Here is a 16,866-nt window from a genome sequence, read left to right as displayed (position 1 = left end):
GTATTTTTAATTTGCTCGTATTCTCGTTCACAACTTGGGTATAAAGAGGAGGGCATATTAAACCCCCTATTTGACTGGGTAGGGTAGCACGCTGCGCCACTCGCTGCCTCGAGCGCCACGCGCCGCCTTGCCCCCTCCGCTATGCCCCGCCCCTTTCTCTCCAGCGGCCGAATTGGCGGGCTCGCGGCTTTCTGCGCCTGTGGGTTTGCGACGGAGCAGCGGCTGTTGACGTCATCCGCAGGCGTCGGGGAGGCTGCCCGGGCTCGGCCCACGTAGGGCGGCGCGTTACCTTTCTCTCTCTCTCCCTCCGGCGAGCTGGGCTGGTGGGGGTGTCATGGCTCCCGCCGCGCAGCCTCCGGAGGTTCAGTTCGCACAGAGGCTGGCCGCCAACGAGAAGCGAGTTCGGGACCGGGCGCTGAAGAAGCTGCGCGGCTACCTCGCTCTCCGGACTCGGAGCCCGGCGAGTAAGAGCGGGGAAGGGATGCGGGGGAAGCACGTGGCGCTGGTCGGGCAGAGCAGCCGGGCGCCCCGGGTTGCTGGAGCGGCGGAGAGGGCAGCGCGTGGGGCAGAAGAGCAGCCGCTCGAAGCAGCGACAGGACTGAGGAGGGAAAGGCGGGCGTGGGGTTGAGCGGGCACATGGGCGCCGGGACATGAGGTGCTTGCAACCGGGCTCTGCTTCTCAGGTACCGTGTGAACTACTGAGAGTCGGTGTGATAAGCGAGGGTGGAGTCATGGTATGGTTGAAGGGGAGGCGCCGCTCTTCATGGGCTCCCGTTATCTCTAGGGGTAGGGGCTTTTGTAGGACAAGCTGGGAAAACTTGCCTCCTTTTCTCTAATATACGCAGTTTACTTCTGTTGCTCCAGGTACCTTTAGCCAGGAAGAATGGCTGAAAATATGGAAAGGACTGTTCTACTGCATGTGGATGCAGGATAAACCCCTGCTTCAGGTATGTACAATCTGTGTAAGGATGTGTTGCCGTGATATTGCCTATGAATGGAGCAGTTGTCTGTGGACCTTGCCTGCTCCACCCTCTGGACACTGTGCCCCTTCTTCGTGCACTGACGTTGCTTATGCTTTTATTCGTGTATTTTCCCTCTGGCATGTTACAGTATGTGGGGGGTAACAAAATACCCAATGTTCAGTTGGAATTTGGAGGTGCTTTTTTTTTTTGTCCCCCAAACAACATGAAAGACAATTGTACAGGGTGAGGAGTGTGGTAAGTAAATAGTAAGTGGTTGAAATTTGGAGACATGTTTGCTACTGTGCAGGTAGCACAGAAGACTATGTTATACTTCTGTCTCTGACCAAATTCTGCATTGAAATGTCCACCCTGTTTTGGGTAAGAAGGTTCTTCGTTTGTCTACTGTTTCAGACCAACTGTGATAATATATTTTAACCTTATTGGTCAAATTCTCAAATAGTCTTTTCTTTGTTTGGGGGAGTTTAGAGAGCAGTTTCAGTGTTTGGGAGTGAGGTAGTTTCTGAAAAGGAAAAATGGAATCTACTCTTGCAATGTTGTATACTAAAAAAATTCCTTTCATTTTTAGGAGGAGTTATCGAACAATATAGCACAACTTACCCATGTAATAGAGAATATAGATGCTTGTAAGTTATTTTAATTTTTTTATTTTTTACTTTTATTATATGTTCAGGGGTTTCCAGCCAAGTTTGTTTGTTCTGCTTATTAGTATGTAAAAAAAGAATTGATGTCCTGAAACATTGTGTCTTCATTTTCTATGAAAACCACATGAATAGCCCATGGTTTTTTTGTTTTTTTGTTTTTTTGTTTTTTTTTGAGGGCAGTGTTTGGGCAGCCACTGTTTGCTGCAGAATTGCATACCTTACTACATATAAGAGGCTCTATTGGTCACAAGGTGAAATTCTTACTCATCATCAAGACTCCTGTAGAACTCATCAATGTGGGCAGCTATACTTAACCATAGAATTCAGCTGAAACATGTGGAATGCTAGGTCAGACATTCTCTCCATCTGTACTGAGCAGTTCTGAGAAGTAACTGGAATAACATGTGAATAGGTCCTGTGTATGTTTCTGTTGGGAGAATAAAATGTCAGCTCCCTCTGGATAAATCTTGGAAGATTAGGCCTTGGGGAGTGGGTTGGATTTGATGACTTTCAGATCCTTGCCAACCCCTTCAGGTTTTTTGCTTCGGCAAGACACTGATGGCTTTGTGCTTCCTTCACTTATTGAGAACAGAGAGATAATTAACTACCATTGTTCACACTTGCAGTTGTCTTAATTGTCCTTCACATGTGAAAATAGCTAGAATCCTGCTGGCCACATCTAGTCCAGCATCCTGCTCTCACAGTGACCAGCCAGATGCCTCTGAGAAGCCTATAACTAGGGCCTGACTGCAGAAGTGCTCTCCCCACTTATGTATCCCAGGAACTCGTATTCAGCATCATCCAGTCTCTAACACTGGAGGCAGCATAACCAGCCATCATGGCTAGGGGCCATTTGTAGCCTTATCTTTCATGAATTGATTAAATCCTCTTTTCAAGCCATCTGAGTTGGTGGTTGTCATTACATCTTGTGAAAACAGTTCTACAGTAGCTACTATTTATTTATTTGTTTATTTATCATTTTCTGTATACATTTTAAGGTGATGTAAAGAATGCAATAAAAACATTTGAAACAATACAGAAAATAGTGGATAAAAATGAATGCAAAATAGACACCAGTGACAGATAGATATTCACCCTGCTGGGAAAGTGTCATGACAAAGATGTCTTCAATTGTTTCTGGAAAGTGCAAATAGTGGGCACCTGTCATATTGCTACAGGAATGCTGTTCCACAAAACACACTAAAAGCCTGCATTACTGTTGAGCAAGCTTCTGAAAGCTTTGGAACTTGTAGGAAAATCTCTTCTGCAGTCTGCAATGACCAACTTGGGTAGCTAGAGGATACAGCCATCTGTCAAGTACACATTGTGTGACGAAGTACCATCTTTTGTCTCTGCTGAATATTCTAACATTCCGCTTCATTGTATGGTCTCACTTTTTGTATTATAAGAGAGAGAAACTATCACATTGCACATAATTTTTTACACCTCATATGCATTCCCCACCTTACAGTACTCATCTTTCTTTTAAACTGCAAGCTTCAGCTTTGAATTTCCCCTACATTTATGAAAAGTGTAGTGAAAATGTTTTGAACTAACACAGCTTGTATGGAACTTTAAAGCTGCTTCTATTTATTTCACTGCAGGGCATTTGTTCATTCAGACTTTCTGGCAGACCATGAACCGTGAGTGGAATGGAATAGACAACCTGCGCTTAGATAAATTTTACATGGTAAAAGCTGTTTCTTCTACCGTCTTTTAAAGGGGCATAATCAGTGGTGTGGGGTGAAAAATCTTCCACTTTTTGGATTGCACTGTTTCATAAAATTAGGTAGTAGCATAATGAACGAACACAACACAAGTAAGATTCAGCAATGGGAATAGATAGAGAACTCTTCAAATCTAAAGTTAGAATTCACATTTTTAAACCAGAGTGGGGAGATGTGAACATGTCATGTTTAATCTTTACTGTTGTGTGCTGGGGGATTTTGGTGTTATGGAGAAACCTTGCATGAGTTTTGCAGTCCCACCATACTTCTGTAATCCATTTAGCATCAAGAAAAGACTTTAAATTTCTGTATGTGAAGTTACGTTCTTACAAAAACAGGAAAATTGGCTATAATCCTATAAGTGCTGATTTGAGGGTACAGCCAAATCGAAACAGTACGTCTTACAGACATGTATAAGGTTGCATGGATGGTTAAGATGTTTGTCAACAAAGTGATGATTTCCTATCAATTGAAACATGATGGGATGCATCTTTTTCTAACCTAGTTGATCCGCATGGTATTGAGACAGTCCTTTGAAGTACTGAAAAGAAATGGATGGAATGAAAGGTAGGTGGCGCCTCTGGGTGTGTGTGTGTGTGTGAGAGAGAGAGAGAGAGAGAGAGAGAAACAGAAACTGCTCTTGCTCACTCTAAATCTATTGATGAGTTACCAATAAATTTTCTTTCACAATCCCTGATAAGCATTATAGAACCATAGAATTGTGGAATTGGAAATCACCATGAGGAACATCTAGTCCAGCCCCCTGCAATGCATTAATTTGTAGCTGTCCCATATGGGGATCAGACCTATAACCTGGGCATTTTTGGCACCAAGCTGTAACCAGCTGAGCTATCCAGGCTGACATAATGGGCCTCATCCCAAAAGCTCATCTTGTGCTCACTTCCTTTATACATATTTTTCTGCAAATTTGGTTTTGTATTCCAAGCAGCAATTCTAAGATAAATTGAACACATATGTGACATATTTCCGGATAGACATACATTACCGGCAGTGTTAAAACTTGTACTACAGCCATAAATTGAATGGCAATAGTAAGAATACTTCACTGGGGATTATTCCTAAGTAAACATCCATAGAGTTGGACATATATAAAGTGTTATATAATGTAGCAATACAATAATAATAAAAATGTTCTTATAATTCAAATTCAGTGGTTCTGCTATTATTTTCTCCCACACACTTGCATCCTGCCTTTTATGCACAAAATAAATTTTGTTGCTGAAGAAAAAAGAGGCACATGGCATATTTGTTAAAAAGGCCTCAGGGCAATCCACTAGAAATACCAGATTGTGCTCCTAGAAGAAAATAAAGGTTTAAGCAGAGGTGCAATAGATTAATTGCACTGTGAGAAAAGTTAGGAATTGTTTAATAGTTAAAATCTGTGTTGTATCTATTTCCGATCTATATGAAATCTGCATTGCTTAGCTGAGATTCCCATGAATCCTGTGCAAGTTGTGTCACCTGTACAAATTACCGTATTTTTCGCACCATAGGGCACACCGGACCATAGGGCGCACCCAATTTTGGGGGGGGGATAAAGGGGGAAAAATTATTTTCCCCCCAGGCGCGGGGCTGGGGAAGCTCGAGCTTCCCCCAACCCCAGCCCCCAAACAGGCAAGTCTCCGCAAGCCGTGGGAGCGCTCCCACAGCTTGCTGAGAGGTCCGCGAAGCCTGGACGCGCTGAGCTCAGCGCGCGCAGGCTTCAGCATGCAGGCAAGTCTCCGCAAGCAGCGGGAGCGCTCCCGCTGTTTGCGGAGAGGTCCGCGAAGCCTGGACGCGCTGAGCTCAGCGCGCGCAGGCTTCAGCATGCAGGCAACTCTCCGCAAGCAGTGGGAGCGCACCGACCCCTCTCACTCTCCAGGCTTCAGCGAAAGCCTGCATTCGCACCATAGGACGCACACACATTTCCCCTTCATTTTTGGAGGGGGAAAAGTGTGTCCTATGGTGTGAAAAATACGGTATACCAATGTACATATTTGCTTGACCAAAATAATTAATGGCCACTGAAAATTTTGGATTTTGAGGTCCTACCATCTTATATCCAGTGAATTGCTATAAGTAAGTTGTCAGGGAACTGCCATCAGCTCTGAGGCGGGAGGTGGAAGGGCAGTTGGGTTACAGGGAGCCGCCGAAGATCACCGAGCCGGAGCAAAGCGGGGGGGAGGCAGGTCCCCCTTTGCCCACACCCTCTCTGTGCAGGAGGCTTATGCGCAGTGAGGGGAGGCGTAGGATGGGGGTCAAAAGACTGCTCTGCTGGGGAAAGTTTAAGGACCGCCCACTCCCAGATTCTGCTAGTGACTGAGCAAGACATGGAATTGAGACGTTCTGCATTGTGAATGTTTTGGACAGATAATAAAGCCTTGAAAAGACCAGTGGGAGTCTTGCCTGTTCGCTCTCGAGCAACCACGCCGGCATTCATAACATAAGTGTCCCATTGGCATAAGGGTTCAGTGGGACATCTGCTCCCACCATACCCCCTAAATCTATTGTGGGGTTCCCCCTAACCCTTCAGAGCAGATTGTGGATGGTGTGGGGCAATCCTGTTGCACAAGCTGGAAACCTTTATACTGCATTGGATACAACAAAAGTTTAGAGCTGTGTTTCCCAAACTTGGGCTTTCAGCTGTTTTGGGACTACAGTTCCCATCAACCCTAACCTCTGGTCCTGCTAGCTAGGGATGATGGGAGTTGTAGTCCCAAAAGCTGGAGACCCACATTTGGGAAACACTGGTTTAGGGGCTTAGTGCAGAATTCTAGAATACCTCTACAATTTTAAATTGCGTATTACTGACATCACACAGTTTTTTTATATGTTAAGGTATTAAAACAAGCTTTCATCAAAGGATTTGTTGGGAGAGGGTAAAATTGTTGGAACTCTCACCCTGGTAAATCACTTAGAGAAGAAAACATCTGATACACGCTGTTGCTCTATTTCAGTGGATCAGATTGTTTTCTGTTTCAAAAGCAGTGGCCACTCTTTTGGAACTGATGCAATGTCATATGACGTTACACAGATGAATGGACCATGCTTTATTTTCTCCCCGCCCCGCTTTTCATCCAGTTTTACTGAGCCATTTCTGAACCTGCTAATGAAGGAGGTTATTCACCCAGACAGCAAGGCTCCTGTTGGGATAAAATTGCATTTTATTGACATCTATCTGGAAGAATTGGCTAAAGTTGGTGCTAAAGAGGTAGGAAACAAAACTTATCTGTGTATTGCTGTGCATTCTAGCAAGTCTCCCTAAAATATTTGCTTAAAACAAGTGCTGTTAATGTCTTCGCCTAGGAAGGCTATTAAAGTCAAGTTTACTCTGTGTGTGTTTACTATTTGCTTAGGTTGGGCATGCTATCTAATTGATTGTTGTAGCACTGTATAAACATATAAAATCAGATAAAATTTGAAAATCTTGGTTAATGCTAATAAAAGCAAATCCTCACCATGGAGCAACTTGTGAATTGCAGATTTGCTCAACTTTTTCTGTTACCTAAAATGTAAAATGTCTTGCTTAAATATAGTGGAAATCACTAGACTTTGTGTAATGCTTCCCTTCTGACATTACAAAGGGGTGTCATCATGATATGTGTTTCCATCTTTTTGAAATTGGTCAGGCTATATCAAAAGGAAAGAAAATAATCGATAATAATGACAACCTTAACAGATGATAGGATAATACATCATGTCAAATCCTGACAGCATTTCAGTTGGTTACACAGTAATTCATAAATATATATTTAGAAATAAAATATATTTCCTCCTTGTATTTCTATTGTTGTAGGCTACCATATTGGTTTTAGCCAGTCTGTGTTAGCATCTTTTGGCAAGAGAGAGCTTATCTTCTATAATATATTTACCCCAACTGTAAAATGCTTCTTTCCCCCGAGTCCTAGCTCTTTTCAAGTAACCTTGGGAATATTCAGATGGGGAAATTTCCCATCTCTTTGAGTAGAATTGGAATAGGTTGATGTTGAACTAACCATGTATTTTATTTTTTTGCAGCTCACCGCAGACCAGAATCTCAAATTTATAGAACCATTCTGCAAAATCGTTGCCAAGACCAAGGAGTATGTTATATAGCTATGTTTTGCTGCTTGACTCTGAACTTAAAGGGTTGTCGGGGCGGGGGCGTTCTTCTTAAATAGTAGATAATGTCTGGATAGACTCGCAAAGAATAATTAAAACAGAAGAAGCGAGATAGTGAAATGTTCAGTTTGTGAAGCAAAGCTTTCTTTTGTGTGCCTTGAAATGAAAGTGTGTAGCTATGGGAACTGCATGAGTTCCTTTTATACTGATGATAAAAAAGCTAGTTTCTGATCCTCAGGCGCTACTATGGTGATATTGAAGAAAACCCTGGGCGAATCCAAAGACAGCAGCTTCTGATTCACAATCTATGTGATTGACTTATTGGTGGTTCTTTTATTTACTCTTTGCAAATGGCATACAATTTTTTCAATTTTCATGGGTTAGTTTTTGATAGATTGGAAAGAGAGTCCATAAATTGGAATGCTTTTGTGATGCTCCTTTTTTCCTCCCCCCTTAATGGTTCAGTCATCTTTTGCTGCAAGCCATAATCCGTGGCATCTTTGAAACCATTGTTGATCAGTCCCCGTTTGCTATAGAAGATTTAATGAAAGAACTGAAAGCGGGGAGCGATGATGACTTATCGGAAGAAGATGAAAGTAATGAAGGAGAGAACGAGCCAGTCCTCAAAGGTATGGGCCTGGCCACAGTAATAACTGTAACATCTAGAATGGAGTCCTGTCATGTCTTCTGCTTTGAAAACTTCAACTCAGAATGCAACCATCTGCTTACTAGTGAAAGTGAGCTCATGGGAGCATAGGACACCTGTGGGAGCCCCACCTAGAGATACCAGGGATTGAACCTAGACCCCTATGTGTGCAAAGCTTAGTACTCTGTCTCCTTTTCAAATTTCCCCACCTTTCTTGCCACTGTTTTAACATGACACATGTTGTGTCCTTCCCCTGAGGGTAAAGGAAGATTGTATGTGTGTGCGTGTGTGCGCGCACACACTCACGCACTGTCCTTAAGGTACTGGTGTGCAACATTAAACATCTATCAGCTTGCATAAAGCATCCCTCCTTTATGTTGATGGCAGCTTCATGGACCTTAGTGAAGTCTGTTGCGGATTTCACATTTGGTGCTCTGTTAAATGTGTTGCTTTTATCCTGCAGGCAAACATTCCCTAGATTCAGAGGCATCAGACAACCTTTTAGAAGATGCAGATGATAACATTGGGCCTGTTCTCCAGGTGAGTATTGTCTTTGACAACATACTAACTTCTGTAGGGTTTGAGCACTAGGGAATTGCCTTGTTAAATCTGATTAAGTTTGATGGCTGCTCTCTTATAAATGAAAAGCTCTCACAAACAACATTCAACTAGCCTAATGAACTTTTTTTTCCTTTGAAAACTGGTAGAAGACCATTTTTATTGTCTTGCTTGATTTAAACGTAGATCAAATTGCTGGTTCTCGAAGTGCAAGACCTGGAGCACAAGTGAATGTTGTGCAGTTTTGTGAGTGTTGGACTCACAAGATTTCCTGAAGTGTGGTTCCTATTGGGATTTATGAAAGTGAGGCCTGACTGCTGTAGGATCAGTAACCAAAGGCCTGAGGATGTGAAGGAGCATGGCTGAGAGAATGAGTGTGCTTGGACTGGTGGGGAAGAAGCACAGGGAGTTGAGCTGGACAGAGATACTCCACTGGGCAGGCATAGGCAAACTCGGCCCTCCAGATGTTTTGGCACTACAACTCCCATAATCCCTAGCTAACAGGACCAGTGGTCAGGGATGATGGGAATTGTAGTCTCAAAAAAATCTGGAGGGCCGAGTTTGCCTATGCCTGCCATTGGGGTTTTCCAATTTGGAATAAGTACAAAATCAGTAAATTAGTGTCTTAAGTGGTTTTGCGCTAAATTATTGAATGCAGCTGACCTATGTTTCTGTAATGCCTTCCTCTTTTATGTTTACAGTTTGATTATAAAACTATTGGCGACACACTGTTTGAATTGGCCAGCAGAAAAAACACACCTGCTTATAACAGAAAGTGCCTGTACAAAGTGGTGAAAAAGTAAGTTCCTATTGTAATAAATGTTCTTTCTGATTGTGCTGACTTACCTGATTATCCTCTCTTTCCTTTCACTTTCTGGAGTCCCAACACCCTGCCCTTCTATCTTTTGCTTCCCCATAGTGCCTTCATTTTTGGGTGTAACTGAGACAACATAATTCCTTTCCACTTATTTTTCAGGTTCCAAAATCTTGCAGAAGGTGAGGCTTCAAGAACATCTGCTACTCTTTCATTTCCATGAAGAATTGTACAGTAGCAGAGGAAAGAAAATGCAGTCATGTTAAATTTGCAACAGATATCTTATGTGCACCTGAAAGGGCTTCTTTTGGGGACATTTATATCACCTCTTATAGAATTATAGAGTTGGAAAGGATCATGAGGGTCATCTAGTCCAACCTCCATTATAACTTACTGGAAAATCGGTTGTATCCTAACATTAGTTACAACTGTGTCCAGTATCGCATGATGCTCTAAAGCAGGGGCAGGGGGACCTGTGGCACTCCAAGTGTTGGACACCAACTCTCATCCTCCTTGGGATGATGGGGACTGGAGACCCATCCCTGCTCTTAAAGAAGCATAGACAGCCTGCAGACTCATAACCACATGCGGCTCTCTGCCCAGTTGCAAGTGGGTGGTAAATAAGGGAGGAATTGGTGGGGGTGTGGAAGGGGCTGACTGAAAGGAAGAGGGTGGCAGAAAGAGGGAAGGGATGCCCACCCAATCTTTGCTTCAGCCCAGCCAATTACCATCATGTAGCCACTGATAGATAAGCCCCAAAGGTTGCCCGTTCCTGCCTTTGGGGAGGTGTGATAAGGTCTTGCCCTTCTCTTTGAATGAACAGTTTGTTCTGCTTGGCATTTAAGGTAATGGAGAAAGATACACACCAGAACAGCTGTCACCAGTCTGGCTCACTCCAGATGCTGGTTGGGGCTGATGGGAGGTGCAGTCTGACCACATCTGGAGGCCACCAAGTTGGTGATGGCTGGACTAAAGTATAGGTAGAGAAAAGAGCGTGTTGTATGGGTGAAGGACCTCTGAGCCACTAATTGCTTGGGGGCAACTCTCACTCCAGTGTTCTCTCCCTTCAGGGACCTTTCCACAGGATGACTTCCCTGAAGACGTTTCTACAGATGAAGATGACGATACCTTCAGCAGGAGGAAGTGGAAAAGGAAATCTGGCAAATCCTTGGATAAAACACAACCAGAAAAAGAAGGTGAGGTTGCTACCAGTATGCAATATCCTAACTTAGTCTGCAATCCCATACACACTTTTCTGGGAGGGTAAACCCTATGGAACTCAGAAGGACTTCCATGTAGAATCATAGAATGGTAGAGTTGGAAGGGACTCCGAAGGTTATCTAGTCCAACGCCCTGCAATGCTGGAATCCCAATTCGTGGTTCCCCATCCAATTTGAAACGATTCTGGACCCTGCTTAGCTTTGCACATGTGCTAGGAGTTTTATTGTTGTGCCACTAGGAGGAAAACACCTGAAGATGAATCCAGGGCCTTGTTGTAGGATTGCCCTTTTAAGCGTCTTTTCTTTTACTTTCTTTAAGTAACTGATCAACCCTAACTGAACTTCACTATGATAATAAATTGCCTCCGCTGGAAATTAGAAATAGCTGTTGCTGTTGGAGTATTAGCCGGAAGGGAGTGGAAGCTTTGCAGTGGCCTCAAATTTTGTTTGTGTATTTAAAAGCATTTATATACCCCTGGTGAGTAAAAATCCTAAAGCAGTTTACAGAGTTCAGAAATATATTGAAATCATATCTTAGAAAAAGCAAATGCCACAGATAATAATCAAAAGTACAAGATGACGACAGAAGACTTGGCAAGTCTTGATTGTGTTACAAAATCAAGCACTCTCAATAGGATTTCTGCATGCTGTGCTCGCAGTGTTGAATCAATAGGCTGGTCAGCCTTTTCTTTCCAGACTCTGGACATTTTGAAATGGGACTAAGCCAAATTCTCCTGACGCTCCTGTGAAACCGCAGACAGTGCTATTTTGTGTTTCTTTTCATCTCTTTATTTGTAACTTTTGTCTTTTTCTTAGATTTATGTGTGTATATTTTTGTGTATGTATCGTTTTGATTGCTGTAGTATCTCTGTTCAATTAAACTGAAAGTAAATTAACAGAGGGTGGCTGGAACTAATGTTAATTGCCAGGGAAAGCCTGAACATTTAGGCCTTTCTGCATGAACGTAACCTTGTTTAGACACTCTCCCGTAACACAATTTACAGCAGCCGTATGTTGAGGAGAGTGGGTCCATATACCCAGTGTTCTGCGTTTTCAGGTCCTGTTCCTGCCAACCTTCCACACATTGAGGCGCAGAAGATTTGAAGCAATCAGCATTCTAAATCATGCAGGAAGCCTACATACATAGAACTGACTCCTTAATTCACACACACCTCCCCCCCCCATACACACACATGGTAATGAGGGCATAGGAACAAGAGCTGGTGAGTGTGGCTGTGATCTTCCCCTCAATGTGATCCAAATCCCAGGGGGCAGGTGGTTATCTGAACAGGGCTTATTAAAATATCTAACATGAAAATCATTGACAGTACAGTGGTACCTCGGTTTTCGAATGTAATCCATTCTGGAAGTCTGTTTGAGTTCCGAAACATTCGAAAACTGAAAGCGGAAGCCTCAATAAGGAAGCCGTGTTTCCTGTTTCCAAGGTGCATTCGAAGACCAAGGCATTTACATCCAGGTTTTCGGCGTTCGAGTTCCAAAACATTTGACTACGGAGGCATTCGAAAACCGAGGTGGTGCTGTAGTTGTTCTCATCAGCTCTGTTAACAACAAATACTGTACAATACTGTACAATACTGCCCTGTTGTGGACAGATCGATGGCTCATCTTGTTTCGCATTCTGTTTTCCAACAGTGACTAGAGCAGTACCTCTGGGACACGAAGAAGCTGGGTCTAATAGTAGTATCCATTCCTCGATTACTAATCACTCGCCCCAGTTGGGGCCACCCACTCTTTCTTCAGGTGTAGAGCCCCCTTCCCAGGAAGAGAGATAGGAGGCTGCTGCTCGACAGCCTCTTCTTTGAATTTAAAAGCTTATTTATTTTGTCTTTACAGTTCGTGCTAGAAACATAATAAATGGTATTGAGGAAGAGGAGGAGAGCCCAGGGCCACAGAAGAAAAAGAAGAAGAAGCGAAAGAGGAAGTCCAGCCAGATGGTTGACTTTGGTATAGCTGCTGAATGTAATGAGAAGGGACTGGTCCCTGAGGAAGGATCCAAAGAGCCAAACCAGGACAGTGAATCATTAAATAGTAAGAAAAGACCAAAGAAGTCTTTAAGCATGGAGGTCATTGAAATGGATTCTTCAGCCGCACCCACTGTAGGTATCAGTGGTGATTCTGTGCTGGAGAACTTGACTTGTTTGGTAAACAGCATAAAGAAACAACCCAAGAAGAAAAATGGCCGCCTGCGGAAAGTCCCTATAGAATTCACCCATCAAAATGGACAGGCTCATATAAGTACCGAGGAAGATCCCAGCCACTGTGCTCCAGTAGCCTGTGGTAGCAAAGCAATTAAGAAGAAACGGAAAGCAGAGACTGGCGTGATATTTGGGAGCAGTTTTTCTGAAGAGGCTGTTGAGCAGCCCAAAAAGGAAAACTTGGCAGAATCTGGATGCACAGTGCTCCGAAAAGTTAAATTGAGGAAAAAACAAAATTTGGTCAAGATTAGGGGTTCCAAGCAGAAAATAATCAGCATGAAAAAGAAAAAGAAAATCAAGGAAGTCCTAAGTTCCATGGAAGAAGCTGTAACTGAAGTTGAAAACAAAAAGAGCAGAAGCAGTGTAAGTAGGTCTGTCCTGCAACTTACAATGTCTGGTTCCACCTCAGCTTGGGGAGCAGGTTGCGGAGGACTCTCTGACCACAATAAACATTCTATTGGGCTGCATTTTTTGATGCTCTGCTTTACATGTACCACCAGATATGTGTAGGTAAAGGTACCCCTGCCCGTACAGGCCAGTCGTGTCCGACTCTAGGGTTGTGCGCCCATCTCACTTAAGAGGCCGGGGGCCAGCGCTGTCCGGAGACACTTCCGGGTCACATGGCCAGCGTGACGAAGCTGCTCTGGCAAGCCAGCACCAGCGCAGCACACGGAAACGCCGTTTACCTTCCCGCTATAAAGCGGTACCTATTTATCTACTTGCACTTAGGGGTGCTTTCGAACTGCTAGGTGGGCAGGAGCTGGGACCGAAAGACGGGAGCTTACCCCGCCACGGGGATTCGAACCGCCAACCATGCGATCGGCAAGCCCTAGGCGCTGAGGTTTTACCCACAGCGCCACCCGCGTCCCATACCAGATATGTGTACTTTTGCCTCAAACAGCTCTATTTCCAACACAGATCCTTCTGCTTCTATTTGGAGAGAATGTATATAATGGCTGGTTTTACTAGTAAAACAGGTGACCAGATAGAAGCTAAAGAAGAAAATCAATCCCCAAATCCCATGTGTTGTTGTTTTTTTAAATCTATTTTCTGAAACTAAGAAGTGAAAGCTTTGACAGTTTAAGATTAGACAAGCAAAGGCCTCACTACCTGTATTTCCATGAGATTATTTAAATTCTATATTCCTGGTCTGATTGTTGTTGGCCAGTTTAATTGATTTTCTCACACTAATGCAGACATCCTCTTGTCTTTCCAGATGAAGTCGTGCAGTTTCAGTGCATGGCTTGTCTAATGTTTGTGGTCTTAAAGGTTGGGGGCGATATGTGATCTAGCTGTACAAAAAAGAGTGGAAGTCATGGACATTTTGTAGTGTATATAGACTATGTTGTATGCCCGTGGTTTGCTAACAAGGTTTCTGTGAGCACCAGTAGACCTAGTGCCTCCTGTGTTGCCTGCAAAATGCCCCTTATAAATATCTCCTCAAGAATCCACAGTGCATGAGAAACTGTTTGCTCTGGCTCAGCCCTTTTTTACATTCAACACATCCCCTTTTAATACAATAGTGGGAGGTGACATGGAGCAGGGACTGAGCCACTGCTGTTTACCAGGAAGGAGAGGAGAAGCAGTGGGCTCAGCTGGGTGCAGGTGCATCAGCAGGAACTAGTCCAGGGCTCCTGCCGGACCATTTCCACCAAGGCCCCTCTGCTAATTAGTATCTGCTGCTCTTTTCTCTCCCTGCAGGAAACAGGTGGTGCTGCTGTACTGCTAAGGAACAAAAAGGCAAAGACGGGAAATGATTTTGTGAAATTTGAAAAGACAACTCTACCAAAGCCAGTGTTCTTTAGAAAAGCTAAAGGCAGCATTTCCCCCATGCAGGTATAGTGACAAAGGTGCTATAATTTGCAGCTAAAGCAGGGGCTGGTAACCCATTTCAGCCCAAGTGCCACATTCCCTCCAGGGCAACCTTTCAGGGACCACATGCCAAAGGTGTGGAGAGCGGTTGTGTGAGGAAAGACCTTACATGCTCCCTTTGTTCTTCCTTGTGTGAAAATGTTGGAGGCTTGCATGCCATGCTTGCTATCTCCTAACAAACTTTAGGCATAGAATTTTCAGAATTACTCGTCTCTAAGCCAAACTGCATATGACCACATTAATTGTGTATTTGTATTTGAGGAGCAGATTTTTAATATTTTTTTTAGGCACAAAGACAGCTTGCAGTGAGGGGTAATAATTATTGGGATCCCATACTGCAATTGCAGTTAGGGAAAAATATCCCACTGGCACTAATGGGAGCTTTTCCCCAAAGCCTATTGGTCACACCTAGGTGTCTGCAAAGTATGTTCAGTAGGAATTGTATTTATATATTAAAATGTTTTCCTGTGCAAAACACACCAGAACTTAAGTGAATATTTAATACTGCACAAAACTGCAAATATTTCAGTTTTTCAGAAACTATAAACTACCGAAGATGATGAACTGTGTTTTGGGGAAGCACCTCAGATAGAGGGACACAAAAAGTGTTTTAATAAAGGGAAGGGTTTAACTGGTCCAGAAAAACAACTTTATCTGCCACTTTAATCTCTCTTTGTAGTTAAGCAAGCTGCAATCTTCCAACTCCAAAAAGGTCACCTTTGGACTGAGTAAAAACATGACTGCTGGTGAGTTCAAAATGACTTCAAACCTTGTTGCTTCTCTAAAAACAGGCAGGTAAAACAGTGGAAGGTTTGATGCAATTTTAAATAGCAGTTGCTAAATGCTGTCTGTGCATGTAATTGTGGTAAGAATTTACTTCTACACCAGCTGTTTATTGCCCAGGTGAGGGAACATCTTTTAAATAAAACACAGAACCAAGAGGAAAATGGCATGCATGGCTCCATTCTGAGATCAACTTCCCAACATTTACCTTGGGTGCCCCAAGCCATTTGGCCTCAACTATCACATTTTAACCCAGTTGCCTTAGCCACCAGGCCTTCAGTAGTGGCTAGAGACAATCCAATCCCATATCTTACTTCCCTTTCCCCAAAACATCTGGAGGAGCTTCAAGGAGATGCTGGATTTACATCCTACTGTTGACTCAAAACAGACATAGCAAAACATACTGGCTGGCTCGTTACTTTTAGGGTTAGATAAGATTACATGTTTATAGCTTAACAAGCATGAGGGTTGCAAAATGCAGGCACACAGGAATCGTTGACTGGTGCATTCTATTCAAAGGTTAAATGCATTTAATATTGAAACAAAGACAAAATCCATATCTAATGTCTTAATCAACTACCAAAAATTTGCCTCATTGTGATTTATACTCAACTCTTTAGCACTGCCTTTTGTACCACACAGAGCAGTGTGCAACCATAAAAACACAACATTCCTTTAACAATACAAAACAAACCAATATAAAAATGAGGAGGTATCACAGTTAAAAGCCCCTAACCGATTTCGCCATGTGTAAAACATCAGCCTGGGAAGCAAAAAGCAAAAGTTTTCACCAATCAGTGTGTGGGAAGGGTTCAAATGAACACCGCAAGTTGAGGTATACCATAGCCTACCTGCAGCCAGCAAGAAGGCTCTTCTCTTTCATTGTAACTTATCTTGTATCCACTATAGGTTCAGCAACGAGAAGGGCCTCTCCACCAGCCCTTAGGGCACAAGTAGGTAGTACAGTCATGCCTTGGCTCCCGAACAGCGCAAACCCAGAAGTGAGTGTTCTGGTTTGTGAACGTTCTTGGGGCTTCTGCAGCTTCCGATTGGCTGAAGGAGCTTCCTGCAGTCCTTCAGAAGCCGCACTTTGGTTTTCAAACATTTTGGAAGTCGAACAGGCTTCCGGAACGGATTCCGTTTGACTTCCAAGGTACGACTGTACAGTTGTCAAACAGGTTTATGGAAGAAGAGGGAAGAAGCTGCCTCTCATTAGATACACCACCATCTGGGCTGAAAATGAGATTCTGCGCCCCATATGAACTCTGTCCCTGAGCACATCAACAGCTAATAGTCATTAATGAC

At 43.4% G+C, this 16,866-nt stretch overlaps 1 protein-coding gene across 1 annotated transcript in view; it reads left to right on the top strand.

The window, feature by feature from the left end:
- The first annotated feature begins 204 nt into the window (after positions 1 to 204).
- Positions 205 to 16,866, top strand: part of RRP1B (ribosomal RNA processing 1B) — a 20,372-nt gene continuing 3,710 nt past the window's right edge. Inside the window, exons 1-15 of the mRNA XM_083734731.1 lie at positions 205 to 464; positions 865 to 947; positions 1,549 to 1,606; positions 3,229 to 3,314; positions 3,857 to 3,918; positions 6,433 to 6,562; positions 7,369 to 7,433; positions 7,918 to 8,081; positions 8,562 to 8,638; positions 9,358 to 9,455; positions 9,633 to 9,652; positions 10,541 to 10,666; positions 12,545 to 13,269; positions 14,608 to 14,742; positions 15,458 to 15,524. Of these exons, the coding sequence (XP_083590857.1) occupies positions 335 to 464; positions 865 to 947; positions 1,549 to 1,606; positions 3,229 to 3,314; positions 3,857 to 3,918; positions 6,433 to 6,562; positions 7,369 to 7,433; positions 7,918 to 8,081; positions 8,562 to 8,638; positions 9,358 to 9,455; positions 9,633 to 9,652; positions 10,541 to 10,666; positions 12,545 to 13,269; positions 14,608 to 14,742; positions 15,458 to 15,524 (2,026 nt within the window). The 5' untranslated portion in view covers positions 205 to 334. The remainder of the gene's footprint in view (positions 465 to 864; positions 948 to 1,548; positions 1,607 to 3,228; positions 3,315 to 3,856; positions 3,919 to 6,432; positions 6,563 to 7,368; positions 7,434 to 7,917; positions 8,082 to 8,561; positions 8,639 to 9,357; positions 9,456 to 9,632; positions 9,653 to 10,540; positions 10,667 to 12,544; positions 13,270 to 14,607; positions 14,743 to 15,457; positions 15,525 to 16,866) is intronic.

Source organism: Podarcis gaigeae (genome assembly GCF_964106915.1).
Source record: "Podarcis gaigeae genome assembly, chromosome: 4".
Classification (NCBI taxonomy): domain Eukaryota; kingdom Metazoa; phylum Chordata; class Lepidosauria; order Squamata; family Lacertidae; genus Podarcis; species Podarcis gaigeae.
This window is presented reverse-complemented; position numbering and strand designations above follow the sequence as displayed.